Here is a 23,694-nt window from a genome sequence, read left to right as displayed (position 1 = left end):
TCGGCTACGTTTTGTGCTTAACCCTGTCCCATCTGCGCACGTGTGTGACCACCGCCCAATCTTTCACTGGATCATTGCGATGGTAAACGCACGCGAATATTCACTGAATGTGCAGTTTTATGCAGACACAAGAACGAAGAAAGGAGTCTGATATTAAAAGCAGATATTTACATACATGAGTTCTAACGGAAGTGTATATATACGGGAGTCAGCTCTCTGTTGATCTTGGTGAGCTAGTAGCGAATCGTGTAAGCGGAAACACGAAGAAGGAACGTCTACATGCGCAGAAACGCACGCGTGAGCAGCTAATGTGTAATATATGAAAGAACTGCCACTTGCGACCCGTCCCGTCACATGGACAGCGGAGGCGTGTCGATCGCTACTCTAAGTAGGCACTCGCCACCTAGCGCGGCCGCATCTGGAAACGGAGAGTCAACCTTGAAAGGAGACATGTTACCACGTTGCGCGCGTTGAGAAGCGGCCGCATAGTTCCGTTATTGTCGACATGCCGCAAGAACGACCCCGAAAAAGAGGAAAGCGATGTCCAAAGACCGTTGCAATGTGCCGCAATGCTTGTTTGTCATCGCGGTGGAAAGATGGCAATTAACGTATCGTTCTATCACTTTCCGAAGGATGCAGACGACGCGTGAGAACGGTACAAATCAGAAACTTAGCATTGAAAGAAGGTGACGGACACTACGATAGTTTGTTTCAATCAATTCGCTCGCGACGACTTGATTGTCCTCGGTGAGTACGCCATTACTTGGAGTGTGTGCATTCTTATCTATATTCGGGCATCTCTAAGCACAGAACACAGTTTCGTTGTGTTTTTCTTTCAGAATCAAAAAAACAGTGAAGGGGGTGGGGTGCTGTGACGACACTAGCCCCTACCCCACCAACCCCCTTATAGACAACATTGAGTGCGCAGCGAAAGGTGGGTTAGTTCGCACATAGTAATAATAAAATAATAAAAAAACAGGCTGGATACAGGACGAAGGAAGGCAACACGAGGGCAGGCGCTGACAGCGAACTGAACATTTTATTGAATAAACCGTGATATTCGATACAAAAAATCATGAAAAAGGTTATGTTACAGTATTATTCCAGAGCATGACGTCAGGTCACGTATTCTTGAATTTCACGCGCGCCTATGGATACCACAAGAACAATGACAGCAGAAGTTCGGCCGAGTAAATATGCGGGGCTGATTTGGCGACTCCCTTGGATGATCGAGGGCCCTTTTCCCCCACCCCTGCTTCCATCGTGCTGGACGCCACGAACAAACACTCGTGCACCATGGTCTCAAAACTGGAAGCGGGCAACGCAAGCTGCCCCCGCCCTTGTTGGCGCTCCGCGCGGTCTGCCCGCTTGTTGGCACCGTGCCACGTGGCTGCGTACGGGACCGTCCCGCGCGGGGGAGGCGAGGTGGCGCGACGCGCGCACTCGAATCGTCGTCACAGCGCGTCTCGCCTCTAATGAAGGACTCGAGCCACTCGTTGTTCCAAACAGGCCCGGAATCGCACAGCAGCAACAGCAGGATGCATCACATGCTATGGATATACGTCGCCCTCACAGTCCTGCCGGCTTTCGCTTGTGAGTCCCGTTTCTTTTTTTCTCTCACCGTGTCAGGCTGCGCGCTTTTCTTCTACAGAATCTCGTCACCTTGGCGCGGTTTCGTTTCACCTCGTAGTAGTTTCCAGCTGTGGACGCGCGCGCGCGCGCTATAGGACGCGACACCCACGCGCGAATATTTAGTTCCTCTTTGTTCCTCCTCAAGGTCAATACGGAAGTAGGTTCGCAACGAGCACCAACGGTAAACGGTGCTCTAGTTTGTGGCATGGTTTATTAGCATCAAAAGATGCGGTGCACACTCCGGCGTCATACGTTCGGCACAATGCGCTATCTTTTGGCGATATTCGAAAAAAGTGTTTGAAAGACTCTTGTTTTTACAGAATGAAATCATGACTGTTTCCTATGAAGACTGTCGCTAGAAATAGCAATACTTCATACCAGGATGCACAATTTTTATAGCGAAGATCTTGATTTCTTTTAGAGAATCAAAGTTATTATTCGGATATGTTCGACGAACTAAGTGTCTGTGACGTTATCAAATAAAATGCCTAGTTTAGCCGGGCACGTCTTGGAAAAGAAATTTACTCGTTGCCTCTTTCAGTTATATCTTCTTCCTAAACTCTACAGTTTTTCCGGAAAGTTTTATATTTAAGGAATATACCGTTCCACTTTTGATCATTCGCTCATTGGTAACATTTCTGGTGTCGTGGTGTGCTGTCTAGTACAGCAAATATTGTTCTTATGTCCGCCTATGTTTGTGAGAATTAGGCGGATGATGTGGCCAAGCCTACTTACGTTTACATTTCATAGGAGGTCCCATTGAAGTGTATACTACGGGACCGCCTTCTGTATATTCTTTTTTTTACATCGTATTATGAAATAACAAAACTTGATTTGATTTGATTTGATTAAAAATCGGAAAGAGCGGGAACAGCGATGTTAGTTGCATGGTAGGGCAGGCTAGGGATGTAATCGTAGGGCCAAGATTTCGCCCCGCTTAGAAAGCAGTGCAACGAAAGGCAACTCGCCGAAAGCACTCAGATTATGTAAACAGCGCGAAGGCGTGTTTACCCTTCATTAACACGCGCCGTACTCGCGGCATCATGCAAGCTGCGGCCAGCGCTCTCGCGTTTCTGGAATGTTGACTGACGAGCTGGCTGCACACGTACGCCGTCACGCATGGCAGGGAAACTGACTCAAGCGGGACTTTGTCGAAGCTCGCTTCAATGTCGTACTTTGGTTATAACGCCTTGATGCACATGAGTTGTGTCACAATATGTGTAGAAATCACTCCTAAGGTCGCAGCGTGAACAGTCGCGTAAAAAAAAAAAGAGAGTGAGAATAGAAAGCTAGAAAAATCTGGGAATACTGATAGATTTTTTTCATTCTCCGTGATTTCGTTCTAGACGATGGCACACATTTAATAAAACTATATTCTGAAGGTACAACTTATTTTAAATCGTGCAGGCTTGTATGTACACGTTAATAATTAAAGATAGAGGTTTCTTAACCGGCCCCGCCGCGGTGGTCTAGTGGCTAAGGTACTCGGCTGCTGACCCGCAGGTCGCGGGTTCGATTCCCGGCTGCGGCGGCTGCATTTCCGATGGAGGCGGAAATGTTGTAGGCCCGTGTGCTCAGATTTGGGCGCACGTTAAAGAACCCCAGGTGGTCAAAATTTCCGGAGCCCTCCACTACGGCGTCTCTCATAATCATATGGTGGTTTTGGGACGTTAAACCCCACAAATCAATCAGGTTTCTTAACCGATGTCATTTTGTGTGAATGGAATAGATTAGCGAACTACATATTGCCCTTTCCCCCTCCATTCCTCCCTGCAGCCACCGTTGTAGGCACGCGTGCGCGCACACGCACACCAGAGGCGCACTTAGAAATTTTCGGAGTTACAACCACACTTTATGTGTGCGCGCGTGTGTGCGGGTGTGTGTGTGTGCGTGCGTGCGTGCGTGTGGGTATGTACATAGCATATATATACGCGCGTGTGTGCGTGTATACACATATAAATTGGGAAAAAAAATGGGGGGGGGGGGGCATGAATTTTCCAAACATGCCCCGGCTACGCCAATGACACACACACACAAATGACGTCAGCGCAGTGAATGTGTACATGAGCAAACGAAAGTTCAGACTGCGGGATCTCAACTTGAGGTCTCTCTAGCATCGCTACCCACTGCTCCAACCACCGAGTCACAGGCTGACCATTTTTTAATTGCTGGGAGATACTTTATGTAGCCATCCAGTACTCCTCGTTGACTATTTGCAGACATCATCAGGTGGGATAAAACACCCTCAAAAACACCCCACGTAGATGCGCGAGATTTTTCATATTTGGAGCATTTCCCGAACATGTGACACTTTCCTTAAGCATTTACTTCGAGCACGGCCGGAATAGAGGGAAGACAACGACGCGTAGGAGAAAGGGCGCGCGTTTCCCTTTAAACTCGGCTGTGCGCACAGCAAGCCAGCACGTTGAGACTATTGACGCGATTTCACAACGTTGAGGGAGTGTCCTCGATTCGTGGTTTCATTGTATGAGGGTGAAAATTTCGGCACCATGGGGCAGATAACACCATCTTAAAAGAGCGCACGCACACGAACAGAAAATTAGAAAGGAACCGGCGTCATCAGTGCTGGCTATCAACTGAAATTTCTATTCACCACGCCCACAGATAAAGCACTTAATCAACGGCAATATCATACGCATTTACCATGAGAATAATTCGGTTGCTTACGCTTCTTGTGATTTAGGCGGGATCTTTACGTGCCTTATCAAATGCAAAAATGGACCGTCGGCGCTGTCAACGCAAGCAATGCAAAAAAATTATCGAGTGTTTACGTCACAGCATGACGTCCTCATGACGCCAGATATCAGTGAAATTTTTGATACCACTATGACATTATCATGAGGCCACATAACGCGAATATCATCACAATACGTCGTGGCTTGGTGAAAGACGAGTCCATCACCGAAGCAATGCAAAACGAGATGAGGCGCAGATATATCCTGCAGTGCCTCCAATCTCGGAGGCGTTATGAAACCATGTTAGATTCAAAAGGTTTTGGCGGTGAGCGTAGAAAGATGAATACATCGAGGAAGGAGAAGAAGAAGAAAAAGGCTTTCATTTACGAGTCATATTAGGTGAACACATACAGAACTTTGCGTCATTTCTTTTTTATTATTCTTTTGCACGTAACGTTCTCCTCCAGAGGCACAAACTTTTTTTTTACTTCTGTCGGGAAGTTACACCGAACTATGATAAGTATAGTACTGGTTCCTTTTAAGAGTGTGAGCTGTGCCACACACGTGATAAAGTACAGGTGTATACGCGTACGTATACACGACGACGAGATATGCAGCTTCAGCGTATAGCTTCATGGCGTCCCGGAATGGAAATTAAAACGGCAGGCAGCTCTTCGAGAGGGCGAGACGCGTAAGTCACGAGCGCTTGCTTTCAAACAGGCTCTCGCTGTCTCTTCCTCCCTTTCACTCTTTGCCACAGGTCTCACCTGCCCTAGCCACGTCGTGTCAGTGAGTGGTTACGCAACTGATCTCACCGTACACTTTTGCGTCAACTCGCGCCGCCGCGCAAGTCACACTCGCGCGCGCATCGCACACGGCAGCGTCCCTGAGCACTGCGCTGTGTTTTCCCGCCGGAAATAAATTCAGTGTCACCCGCATCTGTGCACGGCCGGGGAGGGGACCGCTTTTATTTTGGGCGCCAGCTCAGACGATCCCTGCTGCATTCTAGCCGCTTGGCAAGGAAAGAGAGAAAGGCGAAAATGCCTCGCCACTGTGAAAGCCCGTGTGTCGCTGATCCGTGGAGAGCCGGCCAAGCGTCACGGAAGAGGGTTACGTGGTGCGTTCACGGCCGCGTCTTGACTCCGGAGTCGAGCGATCGAGACGGCCTGGATTAGCTGTCCGGAAGCGCTGTTATAGAGATTCTCGCGACGGGATGCAGATGTGGCGCGTGTGGCTCCGCTCTCAGCCAGGCATATGTTTATTTCCATCAACCTGAACGTAGGTTTCACACTTTATAGCTTATAAGTTTGACTCAGTGTGGACGCACGCACTTCACTATTTCCAGCCTCTAGCCCGAATTCGATCGGACGATAATGTTTCGTAGAAGCTACACGGGTTAGCGAGAACCTACCTTGTAAAAAAAAATCACTGCGTTTCAAGCTGCTTGAAAATAATTATGAGGCGAAGCTTTCGGAGGTGATTATTGTGATTAAAGTTGAGATGGTACTCAGACTGATTGTGGTTGTGATACTTATATATTTTTTTATTCAAAGAGATAGTGCTGAGACCGATTGTGATATAGCGGTGATTCTTATAGCTGATATGAGGTTCCGGGTTACGTTTTGACTTCATAATCACAGCTTCATTAGCTATCATCTCTGGTGTAGAATTTTCTTGTCGGTATTGCCGCCTCGCATCCGCTTCAAGTTGTCTCAACTGCGCGTCAGCTTGGCGTTTTTCCCGCTTACCTTTTGCTTCCTTAGCCCTAGTCTGTGGTGTAGAACTTTGTTGTCGCCGTCAGCGCTCTGCATCAGCTTCCTTCTCTTTTGTCTCCGCGGTAGCTTCCCGTCGACGGCGACGCTGACACACAGCACGTCGCGCTTTCCTGCGTTCGTCTTCGTCCATATAAGAGAAGAGAATGTGTGGTATGGAACGTGGTTATATATATATATATATATATATATATATATATATATATATATATATATATATATATATATATATATATATATCGTTGACAGCAGCGCCATCACATCTACAATTAACCACAGCGCCCTCTGTTGCTTATAAGTTGCAGGTTACGTGTTACGGACAGACGGGAGACGGCGGACATCGTGAGGTCTTAAGGAGCTTCGCTCCTAAAAAGAAAGAAAGGAAAAGAAACCAGCTTGATGCTGTCAAAACACCATTACGCACACCAGCAAGTAGCAGTTCAGAAAAGCATTTTCTTTGTGACATATAGCCAGTGAGGGTAATCTAAAGCACAGGGCCACTTTTCTATCTATGCTGTATGTCTCAATAATCTCCCTCACCGTCTCGTTACCTCGTGTGTAAAGGATTATGGTATCAGCAAAGAACAGGCGGCAAAGAACTCCGATGTTTTGTGCATACAGTGCGGTGCTATACACCGCGAATGCTCGTTAGCTTCTGTAGTGAGCGCTTGTGTTGTGATAATCTAATATTTGCCCATATGCCCGTTCGGCCTATGTAAACGGGCCTGAAAGGAAAACTGAAGCTGACAAAAAACGCCCACATACACGCAGTAGAAGAAGTAAGCGTTATTTCGGAACTTCTCTTGTTAGCGCCAGAAGCTTTCGCTGACAATTGTCTTTCTATTCGTCCCACAAATTTCGTTGCCATCGTCAGGGACCAACAAATAACGCTTACCTCTGACCTCCAATCTACATTTTTGAGGCCGTGCGTCAGCTTGTGCGCATATGGGATTACAACAGTTAGTGCTTCCTCCGCACGTTCTCAATTCGTTTGGCCGATAGACATCCCGGATTCTATACGCCTAGCTATAGTTTTTATGCCTTAATACTGTCTGAGAAATTCGCTGTATTGTGTGCTCTAATTGTTTTGAACAAAGAACTTGAACGTTGGTGAAAAAATGACTTAGGGAGTCGAGAACGAGAATGAAGAAAACACATTTTTTAATTCCAGTCTTGAGTTCGAAGATCTAAAATTTTGAGCCAGCTTTTCTGTTATTGGGCTATATACATGCAGCAGCAGCGTTTATCCATCAGATTTAGCTGCATGCCTAGAAATGGTAGAGCATTATGCTTTGGCAATTACCAAGTGTGTTTTAATGCCACTGAACATCCGTGAAACGCACCATCAGGGTTCGTTCAGCAAACATAGTTTATTAGAGTGACTGCAAGCGTCGAAGAAACAGCCAACAAAGAGATGTGCATAGACGAGAGTTCATGAAAGCCGTGCCGTTCTTTTTGCGAGCATCTTTACATCCGCGTTACCCATTGTGGAACCACCCAGTAGACATACCGGTCGTCTCGTAAGGAGAGCCACCTCGTGATAACAACCGCCGGGTAGACATTACATTCATTTCGCGACATCAGGGTGAAAGAGTGTTCCTATCAAATCGGATATCCCGCGTGACATGTCAGAGAGAAAGAAGGCAGCTGACGCTTCGCTTTGAACATCCATAAGATGCAGCCTGGCGCGGATGGGTGCTATAAACTGTACGCATAACGAAACAAACAAAAAATCATGGTTCGCGGCAACATTAACGTTAAAATTCTAATTTGTGTGGAGACTAGAATGAAATTTTAATATCTTATTACTTTCATCACACTTTCACTCAGTTTACACGCGCAAAAGCCCAAAAGAAAGTGTGATGTAACAACAGGGCAACGTTTGATCCAATACAAGCTGAAACAATACCTGGCTTGGGTGAGTTGGTCCATGATTGTAAAAAAAAAATTAAACGCAAACCAGCATTCCAAGCAGTGTGGTTGCACGCGTTTATTTCAGAACACTTTTTTTTTGCGAAAAAGAACAACAAAAACAGAACGCGAAATAGTCGAGGTGTATTTGATCAGGAAATCCGAAGATAAGTGCGCCAGTGTCCCATCTTTGGCGTTGCAAGGTAATGAGGTGGCTTTTCATTCTACACATTTGGATGCTCGATCATTTGATTAATTTTTGATGCTGTAAGATTGACGCGTATAATCTCTATAATCTCTTGTTGGATGACATGTGTATATGCACGATATTGATACGATGGTATTACTATCTTCTTCGTTTCAAATAAACGTCAATGGCAAGTTAATGCTCTTTTCTGAAGCTTATTCTTCCCTGGTGGTTTGCGTCATCTATTTTTTTGTCGCAATACAAGCTCCCTCTACACAAGATTAAAGTAAATAGAAATAATTTCCAAAGATTACCCACAGATATATACACCGCTATTACATGTGGAGGTTCAATATTGTGTTCAGTAATACATAGTTTGATATTTTACATAAGCTCCTCGCGTGCTATGCTATAGCTCTTCGACATCGATCATGCAACCGTTACCCTCCCCAAGAATGATGACGAAATACAATACCGGCCAGGCTGGTCGTATTCCAATGCGGACGTAACACAAAAGAAATTCGAAATGTCTCATTACGGTGTGCCTCAATTATATTCTGTTTTCGGCACATCATAATTCAGAATGTAATTTCTTTTGTCTTCACACCACATCTGAAGTTTAATTTTTAAGCGAATGACTATAACTCCCCGATAACAAGGCACTTACTATACGTTGGACCACTTAATACAGCGTAGCTTTTTTTTTCTCTCTCAGTACTTGTGACAGGAAAGCTATGGTTCAATGAGATGATACTAACAGTCGCGGTCCGTGTAACAGAAAGAACGGACAAGTCAAAACTAGCTCTTGAACAGCGCTGTTGCAGTAGAAACAAAACGAATCTCAGTGCCCCACTCAAGTTCAGTGCTACCTATTCTTCAAGAGTGGTTGAAGGGTTGCACTAGTCGTAATAATAAATTCTTCAGCATTTCTTTCTCAAAGGAAAGTACGGACAACTTTCGCGTCAGCCTGGTTAAGTAAATGAGACGGCAGCTGGCGGGGTCGTTTGTGAGGCTGCGTGCGGCTTATTCAGGAACTGGCCATCGGCATGCCGCAAGAAGAGACGGTGTAGTGCAAGTAGAAATCGGGATATTGATTTTCACCAAACAGCTGCAGTTCGCCGAATGCCTGGCAGCGTATACGGTGTAGACGATGTAGAACAAGGAGAATACAAAGACTGTATAGGAAGCAGCGACTGTTCTGATCAGTGTGACTCTCTTCGTGCAGTTCTGGCGTTGCGCATTCGTCATGTATACTCATGGCGTAACACCTCGCGGACCGATTTCTCGATTTCCCAACAGCTTCCCTGACGACTGTGTGACCTTCCAAACTCACGGAATCGCGCCTTATAGTATGGAGGAGTCAGTGCGGGGGCTGTCCAGCAAATATCGTTGAAGTAATGGAATCTTAGCGGTCTTGCGAAATTTCCAGAGGAGAACCTCAATAATGGCACGACCGTACCAAAAACGTGTGAGTAGAAAAGAACAAGCAGTCGCAGGAAACAAAGAAAAATATAGAGAGACATTGGGCACCGCGGTTATGCAGTGACTTGAAATATGTCTGCATTCGCAAGGGCCCGCACCACAACTAGCTGCGGCGGTCGCATGAAATTGCCGAAAGCGTTTTGAAGGACGTATAAGTAGGGCCCCACAGGCCCGGTGCGCGATATAGCAGCCGCGGCCTTGACTCGACCGCATCCAAGGCCCGTCTTTATTAAGTTCCAACTGACTCCGCCTCTAAGGACTCCGATCTCGGTGGGGAGCTCTGCGTGCCCGTTTCTTGTTCGTCGCGACAGGTCGCCCATTGCTCAGGGAACCCTCAAAACAAGTGCGGAACTAAGGGCCTCTCCGTGAGGTGGCCGCACAAGCACAATGCTGTAATGCGTAATCAATCTGGTGCACTAACACAAAGGACGGCAACGAGACTACAGGATACTATATCATCATTTCAAGCAGTAGTACCAGAATTTAAACAATGGAAACCTTCAAAACCACCTTGGACGCTGCCACTTCTCAACGTTATCCGGGAAATAGACGGCATAGAGAAGAAAGCAGACATGGCACCTCTAGTAGCGGCACAGTTGGTACTTCATCAGCTTCATGTAATGCATAATGAAGAAACGAAGATATATACAGACGAATCATGCACAGAAGAAGCGTCAGCCTGTGCGGTCTTTATACCCGAAATTCAGAAAAAGAAGATGTACAAATTATCACACAAATCTTTATCGACGACAGCAGAATTGGTGGCTATCTTTGAAGCAGTTAAGCTTATCTGCGAGAATCCTGAGCCACGAAAATGGGTGATATGCACTGATAGCAAACCTGCTCTTCAGCTAATCAGAAATGTGAGATCACCTTACAAAAATGGCGAAATAGCACAATGTATCGCAGAAACTGTGGAATATGCCTCATCGCAGGGTCACAACATCGTATTACAATAGATACCCAGCCACATTGGAATAAAGGGAAATGAATATGCTGATAATCTCGCGAAGAAAGCATTGAAGGAAGGACGGGATTGCGCAATCCCTATGTCTGGGGCGGATATTCGGCATTTTATATCGCAAGGAGCTAACCATTGTTTGATGGAGAAGTGGTTTGAGAGCCCTAAATCTGAGGAAACGGTACTTTATGAAGTTGATCCACACAGAAAATTTTCCATAGCGACAGACCTCCCACGACACCTAGAGACATTGATCCACTGACTTAGATTGGAAGTAGCATACACAAACGGATTCCTGCACAAGACGCATCGATCCAACTCACCGGAATGCCATTGTGGTCATGCAGAAGAAAATATTCGCCATATTCTTTTGGAGTGCGTTAAATACGCGAATGAAAGAGAAAAATTAAAGAACAAATTAGCAAGTTTGGACAGACGGCCCCTCACAATAAAGAAACTACTTGGACCATGGCCTGGCCTGAGATGCATCTCCTGAAAAAGGCAATAATCTTCCGGACAGACTTTTTAGTGGAGACCAGACTGGACAAGTGCCTATGACTGACAGCCAGAGGTGGGTATTATGTAAAATGTGGTCATGTATATACTGACACTAGAGTAGTAAGGTGTGCGTGTAAGCAGTTTATGACTGTGTGAACTGCGTGAAGAAAACTGTGTATTGGCATGATATTTGAACTGGTTTCAGTGTGCTATTATGTTTTTTTCTTTTTTTATTTCTTTTCTGTATTGTTAATTTTTGGGTACCGTTCTGTATTATTATTTTATTTTTCGCTGCAGAACTTTGTGATATGGAGTAGCCGAGGCAATAGGCACCTCAACCTCTCCACAGCAAAACAGTTAAAACAGAACAGAACAGAACAATCCGGTGGTTGCTCTTGTAACCTCGAAAGGGCGAGGGGGGAGGGGGGGAGATTTTCTTGTTTTCTGGTAGACGTCACCAAAAAAATTTGAAAACCTGGCGTAACAAGAAAAAAAAAAGGGGTGGGGGAGCTAAACTTCACTTCTTTCCGTCGAAAAAATATAAAAGGGCGACCTTAGGCGGTCAAATCATGCGCTTTGCTCGGAGGCGGAAAATATTACCGCGATAGTGTCAAAGATCTCGTTTCGCGGAAATTCCGGAGTTGGCGTCGGTGTCGTTCGTTGTGAGCGAAAAATAATCATCCTTGCGTCACCGAAAAAACTGAAAAAGATGCAAATAAAATAATAATGATAAATCCCGGTTGGAGTAAGATTGGAACCCGCGTCGTTTGCGGGGCAAGCGGGTGATCTATGACAGTGCCACGCCTCTGCTTGTGAATACAGTGAAAATGACTTCCTCTGCTTGGAAATGCAGTGAAAGTAACTCGCGTTACGGACGCGCGTCCTGCATACATGCTTCACACTACAACATTTATTATCGCGGTGGTCTAGTGGCTAAGGTACTCGGCTGCTGACCCGCAGGTCACGGGCTCCAATCCCGGCTGCGGTGGCTGCATTTCTGATGGAGGCGGAAATGTCGTAGGCCCGTGTGCTCAGATTTGGGTGCACGTTAAAGAACCCCAGGTGGTCTAAATTTCCGGAGCCCTCCACTACGGCGTCTCCATAATCAGATGGTGGTTTTGGGACGTTAAACCCCACATACCAACCACCTATTATCGCATTAATTATGCGTGGTACAAGCGTACATTGCGATCGGGCGTTAGAGTGTGATTATCATGAATTCATGGTATTAAGAGGGCCACCCACTACAAAAGGCACACACGCCACTGCACCCGTGAGGCGACGTATAGTGGGTGCATAGCAAGTTCGAAAGTATACTTCATACACTAAGTGTTTGAAGTACGCACTAAGAACAGAATATCACTATCACGTTCAACTCCTAAAGAAGAACATAAAGGGTCCCCAAATTTTTGTCGCTATGCGTTATCACTATGCTAGCTGTATTTTAAATGTCCTAAAAGCACGCTATGAATATGAGAGACGCCGTAGCAAATGGCATGAGAAACTTGACCACCTTGAGGTCTCCAGCATGCACTAATATGTAAGAACACGGGCCTCAAGCATTTTAGCCTCCATTGAAATTGTGGCCGCTGCAACCGGGATCTCTATACTATGTTCCTCACGTTATATTATCAGTAACCTATAGTTATTATTAACCGATACTTCATGCACCACCAACGTTCGTGTTCTACAGGAACAGAAGTTGCACAGATTAGCCAGACAATTATGACAGTGCATGCATTGAGAGCTATGTTCACGCATTGGTTGGTTAGTTTAACTTGCGTATTTTTTAACAAAAAGAAAACAGAAACACTGAAACAATGATATATTATGAAAGCAACCAACGAGAATCGCCAATGCATACTTCGAAGGTATAGATCAGGAGTCTCAAACGCGCATCACACCCATGCACCGCGACTGTCTTTTTTTTTTCATATATGTTGCCTTAATATATGTCAGGGACATGCCCGTAGCCAATGGGAGGAGGGGTAGCCCTAAGGCCCCTCCTGAATCTGCCCTCCCCTCCCCCCCTCCCGAAATGGAATAAAGATGGGAGGAAGGAGGGGGGCGTTTGGCCTATGCTAAATACTCAAAATAGATATTTCTGAGGCCCTCAACTAGTGGGCCCTTCCCGAAAAAAAGAAAAACTTTCTGACTAGCCTCATTCAGGAGTGGCGCAGACGTGGCTGGTCTTCGGCATTTTTTTTGAGGCTCACCGTCTGGTCACTGCACGTAGAAAATAATTGTGAAACAATAACAACAAAAAGAACAGCTTGCACGAAGTGGCGCACGGTCGCAGAGTCACTGCTGAGCTAGTGAGCACCTATAGATCGTCTTGACTTAGCTAGGCTATACTATACTAAACTACACTACATTATGCTATGCTAAACTATACTACATTATACTATATAAGACTATCCCTGCACCCTTGCGACTTCAGTGTATATTGTAAAAAAATATCCCTCTCCTGTGAGCTTGTGCGTGCCTTACGGCTCCCCCTGCGCTTGTAAACTTGCAATTATATAATTTACCACCTGCATGATCCTTTGTGACTAAAGCATATTGTAAATAAATAAATATCTTATTATTTATTATTTTTATTCTATTGGTCTTTTTGTATTTCTCTACGCCTATATAGGCAAATCTCGATTATAGCAGCTCTGCTGTAGAACTCCTATAGCTTGTATGTGTCACACAAATTTGGGAAAACCCGCTACCCCCCACCATGCTCCACAAAAATTAACAAAGGACCTGCCATGGTGGTTTAGCGGTTACGTTGCTCGACTGACGACTGCTGACCCGCAGGCAGTGGCGGATCCAGGGGGAGGGGGGGCAATTGCCCCCCCCCCAAAGCCTGTGAGTACCCCCTCCCCCTCTTTAAAGTGCTTGCCGTCCACCTGCTATCACCAATTAAGACGAATGAGTGGAATCCCTTAGAGCACATATTAATGGTATTTATGCTATGTTGGAGTTTTCGTGCTAGTAAAAAAACAACAAAAAGTAATGATCACGCCCCCCTTTCCGGCGGTGTTATTTTAAGCAATCGCCCCCTCCCCCCTAAAATGACTGACTGGATCCGTTTCTGCCCGCAGGTCGCGGGATCGAATCCCAGCCGCGACGGCCGCATTTTCGACGGAGGCGAAAACGCTCGAGGCCTGTGTGCTTATATTTAGGTGCACGTTTAAGGAAGCCCAGGTGGTCAAAACTTCCGAATCCCTACACTACGGCGTCTCTCGTAATAAAATCGTGTGTGTTTTTAGATGTTTAACAAAAATTAACAAGAGAACACGCGGTTGCGAACACAGATTATAGGCAGCAAGTTTCAGGCTATTTTTATAACCAGCTGTACCGAGTGCTTGGGCAGGGATTGAGAGAGTGCCGGTTCATGATCATTTTACATCTACGACACACGGCAACATTGATGTAAAACTGCGCTTCAGAAATGACGTCCCGATTGGATATTTCAGACATTCTGGGGATCGCTATCTAAGTGTTTCTCGAAACCTAACATCAAAATGCCCTTCAGAAATAACCCATATGCGAGGTTTGGAAAATGCCTTCTTTCAAATCGCAACGCTAACTGACGTTTTGATAAACATTCCCCTTCCCACGACCTTCAACATACCAGCACATCTATGGATTAACTTTCGTGACAGCGGTCTGCTAGCTGAGGTGAGCTTGATACCCCTGAATTAGACAAATAAACCCATGGCGTAAGTCAGCACTGTTTGTGCTCTTTTTTTTTCCTCTGCTGCTGTGACTTTTGCACTGTCTTGTTTTCTAGATGATAAGTGACGGCAAAGTGTTTTTCAATGAAAAATGGCTTCACTTAAATATCAAGATGAAGCATCCTAATGCCATCGCATTTTGCTAGGTTTCACACGTGTGTCTAAGCGTTGAATGAATGAATGAATGAATGAATGAATGAATGACTTGATTGTTTTCTTTGCAGAGCTAAGGACCTTGTGCTCTGAATAATGTAAAGAGGGTGATTGGGTGGGGTCATTTGCGAAGGCAGTTGCACAATGGGGGTTCTACAGGAATCCGGTTACATCAATTCAATCAGCTCGGCCTCTGCCGAGTTTACATAGTGATGTCGGGTGACTACGATGAGATGAAGAGATATCTCTAATGTACACTGAACGCTTAGGAAAAAGAAACGAACAACTAGACTGGGATGGTAAACCGTGAGCTCGCAGCTTTAGCAATGGAGATGAGCCCAACCCACCGAGTGCCGAGCGCGCACATCAACATGTAAATAGTTTTTGTTGACGCAGACACCATTCGGTGCGGGTGCTTGGTCTCACATGCCGTTGCTCATTTGAATTTCAGACGCCGTGGCGTTTCCACATTTTATCAGAGTGGGTACGTATGTGCACGCAAGGCCAGAGGCATGCTCTGCGGAAAGTACTCACCGGCATGCGTTTGGAGTGCTCACCGAGAGTTGGTTAACATAGTTAAGCAGTTGTTTCAAGCCACGGAGTATACATGCTCTGTGCACCCGTTGTCGGTCCATATAGAAAACGAGTGCTCGCGTGTGTTTTAACATGTATAGGGGCAATTGTTTGGTACATATTAATTCAGGTGCATGACGTGTGGTTTTCAGTACACTTTGCAAGATTTACTGACCTCTAATGCGTAATAGTTTGCTGTTGCTGCCTTTACATTTTCCAAAGAGAGAGAGAGGGAGGGATAGATTCATTGTGACAGAAAAGATGAGAGGTCAGCCGGAAGAAATTTTCCGACCTGCTAGTCATCTTTGAAAATGGCGATGGGATGTCCGCCCATATTCATCAGGAGATTTGTTTGGGAACGTACAACAAAATTACAGCTCGAAAACTTGCTACGTTAAAGTTGTAAATGGGTTTAGTATGTCGGAGAGAGCATTGTGTCCTGTAATGAAGGTGCCAATATAATTTGAGCAGAAAGATAGTGGAACAAAAAGATGGAACGAAAAGAAAAGAGAAGGTCGTGATTGGCACTGATTGCCAGCAAAGTAGACTGCGCTGCTCTCGGGTCAATAAACTAACTTCTCTAAGCCCCTGTACCACGTCTAGAGGGCGTCACTCTACAATTACCAATTTACGTCAATTATCAACATGAGAAAGGAAGTTAGCGTCGTCACAGTTATTCCTGAATAATTGCTTCTGTCATGTTTCACGTCGTTCAGCAACTGCTTGTGACGGCACTTAAGTGAAGAGAGCGCCGAATATTCGATTTCCGGTGATTCTCAGCCAAGGCATTCTCTCAGCGTACCCTAATACAGAGTCGGTGCGTTAACCAAGCTGCTTCAGTACATACGGCGTAGATACGTCCTGCCAAGTTAGAGTACTAAGAGCTATACGAGTTATGCTCAGTTAAGAATATTAACGTGGACGGATTAGGAAATAGAACGTGCACCTAGCCAGCGGCGCTGAGTTGGCGACATTTTTTTTTTCGTTCTCTGCTTTATTTGCACTGAAGCTGGAGGCCTTTCACTGAGAACAATGAGGTTGATGCGAAATTCTGCTTATATCACGTCACGCACTGTTGCAATTACGTTTGCTGCCTACACACTCTTGCAAGTGACCAAGAAAGAAAGACGAAGGAATTGTTCGAGGGGGTTCGCTTCCATGTCAGACACAACTATAGTGAAATTAACAACTGTATTAGCAAAGGAAGACAACTATTGGGGTCTTTCGTTGTTACCTTTATTAGTAGCATAGTAAATATTCACAAAAAAAGTAAAGTGGACGAAAAATCACCCTTTCCTTTGGTGGGATACGATCCCACTACCTTCGAATTACGCGTTTAATGTTCTACGCATTGAGCTATGACTGAATGAAGGCATGTGCATTCCAAAACTGTGTATTCAGATCCCACCGACGCAAAGGGCGATTTCTAGTCCGCTCTGATCGCTCTATAGATTTAATTAATATTCAGTACGCGATACCCTTAAAGGTAATAAATAATGGCATCGATAGTTGCTTTCCTTGGCTTCAACATTTGTTGGCTTCGTTAGTTGTTCCTAAGAAAGGGAGATACTCACTCAAGTCCACTGTGAGAAAAAGATTAGTGTGGGTTACTCTTTGCCGCAAGTCTCAACTCATTTGCCTCGTGTAAGACTCTCCTCAGGGCTGGGCAGTATTGCGTTACAAGAGAACCGCACTAGTGTATTGCAGCAAGATGGCAAGTTGGGCCTGTTGGATTACGTTCATAACTGAAAATTTTGTTGAAGCGCACTAAAAAACGGACGGACAGAAGAGGCTGACAAAGGGGGGACATGACTGTGTTAGCAAAGCTACGATAGTGCTGCATGATAAAAAGTACGCGTATCTCGACACCTACTACTTGTAAAATATAGTAAATGACGAATAATACGTACAATTTTTGTATTCCTGACAAGAGTGGTTTCTGTTGCACCCTGTTCTGATGCACATGCGCGAAAGACCATGTATCCGCTGTAAATATTTTTTTTTCTTAATAATAAACCTTCAGTTGTGAGAGCAACTGCTGTCCTTGTCAGCCTCTTCTGTCCGTCCGTTTTTTAGTGCGCTTCAACAAAATTTTCAATTATGAACGCACTAGTGTCTTAGAGATGCTTCTGAGTATCTGTTTCTGTATAGATAAACGGTTGAAATGTAGCTATATATCTATAGATAAGTAGTTTTGCGATTTGTCAATTATATCGGGACACCGTGCAAGAGACAAATACTTCGTTGAGGTTTTTTTTTTTGTCGAAACTGAGATGAAGTGTTTTCAAAGGAAAAATCAATACTTGTTTCGTTACGCTAATCAAAGTGAGGGCAGCGAAGGGTTCTTCGCGCGCGTAGAGTTGTCTATGCAGCGAAGCCCCTGATGCCGCTGACGGAAGAATCAATACTCACTAAAGTCGCTGTCTCTCAGAGCTGGTGCCGAGTGCCCATTTTTTTTTTAGGCAGTAAGCCAATTCGCGACTTCGCGCGTCTTTTGTGTTGTAGTGAAACGACATTGTCTAAGCTACTGTCACTAAAGCATAATTATCTCAACATTCACAGCAAAACAGAGCTTAAGTGTGTCTAGTGCAAATCTATACTATTTTTGTTTATGCATTGGTGTCCGTTAGGAGTAACACTTACTTGCAAGTTTCAATGCGCTGAAACGGTAATCACAGCATTATCCTGCACCTAAAGACTGTACTTATGGAACATCATTATCCCGAGAAACGAATTATAACAGTATTTATATTGTTGCACCTGTATTGTTGCATCTGTGCACCGGGATCATTTTTTTTTCGTCTTTTCAGTAAAATATTGCGAAAACGTCTCGTCAAGTCTAAGACAAATATATCTCAATATCTCCACTTTATGCTTCCAGCAAACGTATGTTGATATCTGTATTCTGGAATACTTTTCTGAGTATCTCTGCCCAGCCCTCATTATCTTAAGGAGACATGTTAACTATATTTCGGGCCTCAGGGCTCTCCGAAGAGAGTATAAATATTTTGAGAGGGAGTTCATGTGTCTATTGAGAGAGTCATGTACATGGAAAATCAATAGTCACAACAAAATAGCCAAAGAACTCCGCTTCATTACACTGTCATATAGGCACTGAATGATGACAAACATCAGGTGTGCAACGTTTATCCGTGATTCTATGACAGAAATTTGTGATGTGAGCAAAGACAAATCACTGCATGTACAAATAAATTGCATTTATGTTGCTCGAGTGTGACTTTTAAGCTTGCTCTAACCGGATCTGGGACTGCTGTGCACCGTCCGTCAACTATCACGTTTTTGAAAAACCGGTAACCACTGCTCGTTCTGGTAACTCGGCGTTGCGTGGCCTTGCAGCGGACGAGTGCGACATGGAGACCATTCGGGAGAAGGTGAACGCCACTAACGAGCGACTGCGGAGGACGGACTACAAAGATGGACACGCCTACTCCAAGCAAACGTGCCAGTAAGTGAACCACTTCTATAGCTATTCTTTAGGAGCGTGCCCATTTACATTTGGCACTCTAGTTGAAGAGTGTTCTGTCGGTGGACGTCCGATACCACTTAAAGGAGGGGCAGTTGAGTACCCCAGGTGGCTGAAGTTAATCTACACACACACACGCACACACGCACACACACGCACACGCGCACACACGCACACACACGCACACGCGCACACACGCGCACACACGCACACACGCGCACACGCGCGCACACACGCACACGCGCACACACGCGCACACGCGCGCACACACACACACGCGCACACACGCACGCACACACGCGCACACACACACACGCGCACACGCGCGCACACACGCGCACACGCGCGCACACACGCGCACACACGCACACACGCACACACGCGCACACACGCGCACACGCGCGCACACACGCGCACACACGCGCACACACGCGCACACACGCGCACACGCGCACGCGCACACACGCGCACACGCGCACGCACGCACACGCGCACACACGCACACGCGCACGCACGCGCGCACACGCGCACGCGCACACGCGCACACGCGCACACGCGCACACGCGCGCACGCGCACACACGCACACGCGCACACGCGCACACGCGCACACGCGCACACGCGCACGCGCACACGCACACGCACACACACACGCACGCACGCACGCACACACACACACACACGCACACACACACACACACACACACACACACACACACACACACACACACACGACTATTTCCCTGACGCGACTATTTCGCGACTATTTCGCGACTATCGAAATTTACGCGACTATTTCGTCTAGTCCATTAAAACTCACGGTGCCCACATTTCTTCCAGTTAAACTTTGCAACTTCAATTACTGCCACTCAACATTCCGCAAGCGATAGAATCAAATCTGTGCGTTCTTTTTAAATTGAGTTGAGTGTTTAGACTTCACATATAAGCAGCACTAAAGTACAGACGCCCCAGTAAAAGAAATAGACAGATGGCAGCGCTGTCGGTTTTCTAAATTTAGCATTGAGAAACGGTGGGTGAGTAGATGACTCGAGTTCCATGTAGGGTTGTCGCCTTTCTTTTCTGATACCCAAAGCACGAACGATGAGTATGAGATGAGTGACTTATTTAAATATGATTATCTTCTCGAAGGCCCCCCCCCCCCCCCCCCCTGCCGGCCAATTTCTCAGGACCTCAATGAAGTTTTCTGTTCATCTCTCTTTAGTGCCAAATGAGGAAGAAGCGTCCCTTTTATAGAACTGGCGGAACCTATAGTACTGTCTTTCCACTAAAATAAAAGCAAGAATTCCGTTTCCCTTTTTTGCCTAGGTAAAGCCTGCTGAAGAGCAAAGCACCAAGAACATAAAATTTAGAAAAAAAGAGCGAAACACAATGCCAGCATAATAAGAAAAATTTGGGGAAAAAGAAACACAGATGGTGTCATGCAGTGGAGCCCATCTCTTTGTTCCCAGGGGGTTCCCTATAGAAATCCTATAAAATACGAGAGGGGCACACATGGTGCAGTAGCGTATAGGTGGCAAGGTTCAATTGTACGTGTGCCTACGCTTCGCCTTGCCGTGAAAGCAGCCTACCATACCACCTTTACACCACTGACGTTTCCTGGGTCACATGGGGGCATACCGGTGTTACACCCGTAGGCGAGCCGCTCGTTGTGCTTCTCCTTTGAACTTGTCGCCTGCTCTAATTTTTCTTTCCGGTGACACGTGCTGACAGACGGACAAACGCGCTATTTCGAGAATACGCCCTCCTCCACCCTAACCCGTGCCATATTACCCGCACAGACGCTGAACTGCTTCGCTTCACGCGAAGATTACGTCATTTCGGAGCTTTCGTTAGACGAGACCGTGCTCACCGAAGACAACGGTGAAGTGTCCTTTGAGATCGTTTTTTTTTTCCACATTTTTCATCGCGTGACAGGTTTCCAAGTTTGTCAACGGCAAGTCAATATGCTTTGTGTAGCCCTGGTTTCTGCCTAAATCACTGAAAAAAGTTATAAAACTAAGTTTGTTGAATTCGCTGAGGTAACCGCAAAATCTCACGGAACACAGAAAGAGACAACACGAAGCCATGAAATGAAATGGCACTGACGTGCTACACTAACAATAAGTACTAACTACATTAAATAATCAACATGGTAAGTAAACATCACATAAAACGCGCACATAAAGACATAGAAGATAAGTGGGAACGCGCCCACACACACGCCCACTACCCCCCACCCCCTCTCACACGCGTGCACCGACACACACGCGCACGCGCACAAGGCGTCAAGGCTACTATACACGCTTGTGACATCTTCGCTCCGAGTAGTATCTGTGCAGCGCGTGGTTTTGCGGTTACCTTTGCTAAATGAATAACCAACTGCCCTACAACCACACTCTCCTCTATCAAGTTTATTTATTTGTGCTGTATTGAAGACAAACACTAAGAAGGCATTAAGTGATTATGGTTTTTTTTTTGCGAGAAATACGTTGTGACGGTGGAGGACTTTGGATTATTTTTGAACACCTGAGTTTTTCTCACGCGCACCTAAATCCGAGTATAGCAGTGTTTTTGTTCCCACATTGAGATGCGACCGCCATTGTCGGGAATCGACTGCGTGACCTCGAACTCACCAGAACGAGGCGTTTTCTGCTATAAGCTATCACGAGAGGTACAGATCGTCACCTCGAGGATGTATTACATATAAATTTATTAACTTGTTCGTTTATTCTTATACCCCGAGTGCCTGAACTCATTACACAGACACAACCCTGTGTTACACCGCGAGAAATGCTGCTCTCCTCACTAACACTGTTTCGGAGGCGAACACGAATAATACGACTGCTGAGAAAGTCATGTATGAAGCGCAAAGTATTGCCCTTATAATTCCCATGGATTGCAGTTGGGCGATAGGAGACCTTTGTATAACATATTCATAAGACTTGGAGATGCCCACCAGGAGGAGAAATTTCCGGCCAGGTCTGCCGGGCCAACTCCGTGTGTGGCAACATCACCATCACCATAATTATACAGAGAACAACAGTGAGAAGCGTCACTAATAGCATTTATATATGGGAAGTTTAACGTCACGAAACAACCATATGTATAAGAGAGACGCCGTAGTGGAGGGCTCCGGAAATTTCGACCATCTGGGGTCAGTGATGTTCTGCACTACGCCACAGAATTTCCATTCAGAGACATGAAAATTGCCTATTTCAGGAATTTTTCCCTGCAAACTTTGACAAAATTCCCAGCTGAATTCTCGACACAACAATACTAATTTCCACCCGAATCCCCGCACACACATACTATATTTGCACGTGTCTAACTTCCCGGCGACTTTTGAAATTATGACTAGCCCCTCCACTGCCGCACAACAAAAGCATGACTTTAATAATTCGTAACTGTTAGTACACTGCATATTGTGGGCTTCAAGTCTAACACCACTAGTGAACTAGGAATCGCTCCACGTAAAATATCACAAACAAATCTCAAAGGCTGTGCTTGCGTGGTGCATGCGTCACAAATGATTACAGCAGATGAAGACACTCTGCGACCGCTAATTATTGGTTGTCGTAGGAGAATTTAACCATTCCTAAAATTCCGTGCAATATCACGAAGATTCCCTTTTTCCCTTTGGCTTAAAATGACAGGCAGAAATTCTCCAATAAAGAGAAATTCCCGGCACGGAACACCACTGCCTGGATTTTTTAACATATGTACCCTAATTTTAGCACATGGGTCCTAACAGCATTTTTAAATATGAAGGCATCAGTGATTCAAGTAACGTAAAAGGTGAATTGGTTCTTTTCGCTGCTAGTATGAGGGATGAAATAACGAAAACACGCTTTAGTGACACATGCGTCAACAGCGAACTTGAGGGGATGATTACGACTACTACCAGAGAAAACGTCGATCTGGTCAAGCAGAAGTTGAATATTTGAAAGTTGTAATAAAGCTTGTGCAACTGAAGTGAGCGTAGTATTTTTAGGTACGGTGGCGGGACGGACACAGTCAGACTAACGCTCGGTCAATAAACACTGGAAGCACGGCTCCAACTCGAGAGCACAAAGTGGGCAGCTCAGCTTTGCACTGCTTCGCGAGTGTTAATTAAAGTGACGGTATTGCGTGGCATCGCAAACAGACGACGCGCACTCTAATTTAGACCGGACAGGGAGCTTGCGGAGTGTTAAATTTGGAAGGAGCAGGAGAAAATTTTACTACGTAATACAAATTCTTCGTTCTTTGTCACAGCCTACATGGCCGTCGGCTCGATGACGCCTTGCAGAGTGCAAACACGTGTTGAATCTGGCAGAAAAGAGGAGGGTACAGGTATTGCTTGGGGGGGGGGGGGATTCGGGGGGGGCAGTGCCCCCTCCTAAACTTCTTGCCGACAGCCATGGTCGCCGCTGTTTGTGCGAAACGAAGTATGTTCACTGACGTACACCAGTTCACCGATTTATATGTATGTATATTCCATCTAGTACGCAAGAAAATCTGAGCTGGCTGGCAATAAAGCGAAGTTATGGAAAAAAACAGCGCGCAAACGGACGGGACGAAGGTAGGTATAAAACAACACAAGCACTGGCTCACAAATCTGACACTCGGCGCTTGCGTTC

General features: G+C 45.7%; 1 protein-coding gene across 2 annotated transcripts in view; it reads left to right on the top strand.

Moving 5' to 3' along the window:
* The first annotated feature begins 1,434 nt into the window (after nt 1–1,434).
* LOC119186889 (uncharacterized) overlaps nt 1,435–23,694 on the top strand; it is a 47,361-nt gene continuing 25,101 nt past the window's right edge. The window contains exons 1-3 of one of the 2 annotated variants that reach the window (XM_037435257.2): nt 1,436–1,593; nt 15,472–15,504; nt 18,951–19,059. In XM_037435257.2, the coding sequence (XP_037291154.2) occupies nt 1,476–1,593; nt 15,472–15,504; nt 18,951–19,059 (260 nt within the window). In that variant the 5' untranslated portion in view covers nt 1,436–1,475. Of the gene's footprint in view, nt 1,594–15,471; nt 15,505–18,950; nt 19,060–23,694 lie in introns of both variants that reach the window. The other variant, XM_037435262.2, reaches the window with a different exon arrangement.

Source organism: Rhipicephalus microplus, chromosome 1 (genome assembly GCF_043290135.1).
Source record: "Rhipicephalus microplus isolate Deutch F79 chromosome 1, USDA_Rmic, whole genome shotgun sequence".
NCBI classification, from domain to species: Eukaryota; Metazoa; Arthropoda; class Arachnida; order Ixodida; family Ixodidae; genus Rhipicephalus; species Rhipicephalus microplus.
Note: the sequence above shows the minus strand (reverse complement) of the source record. Positions and strands in the feature narration are given on the sequence as shown.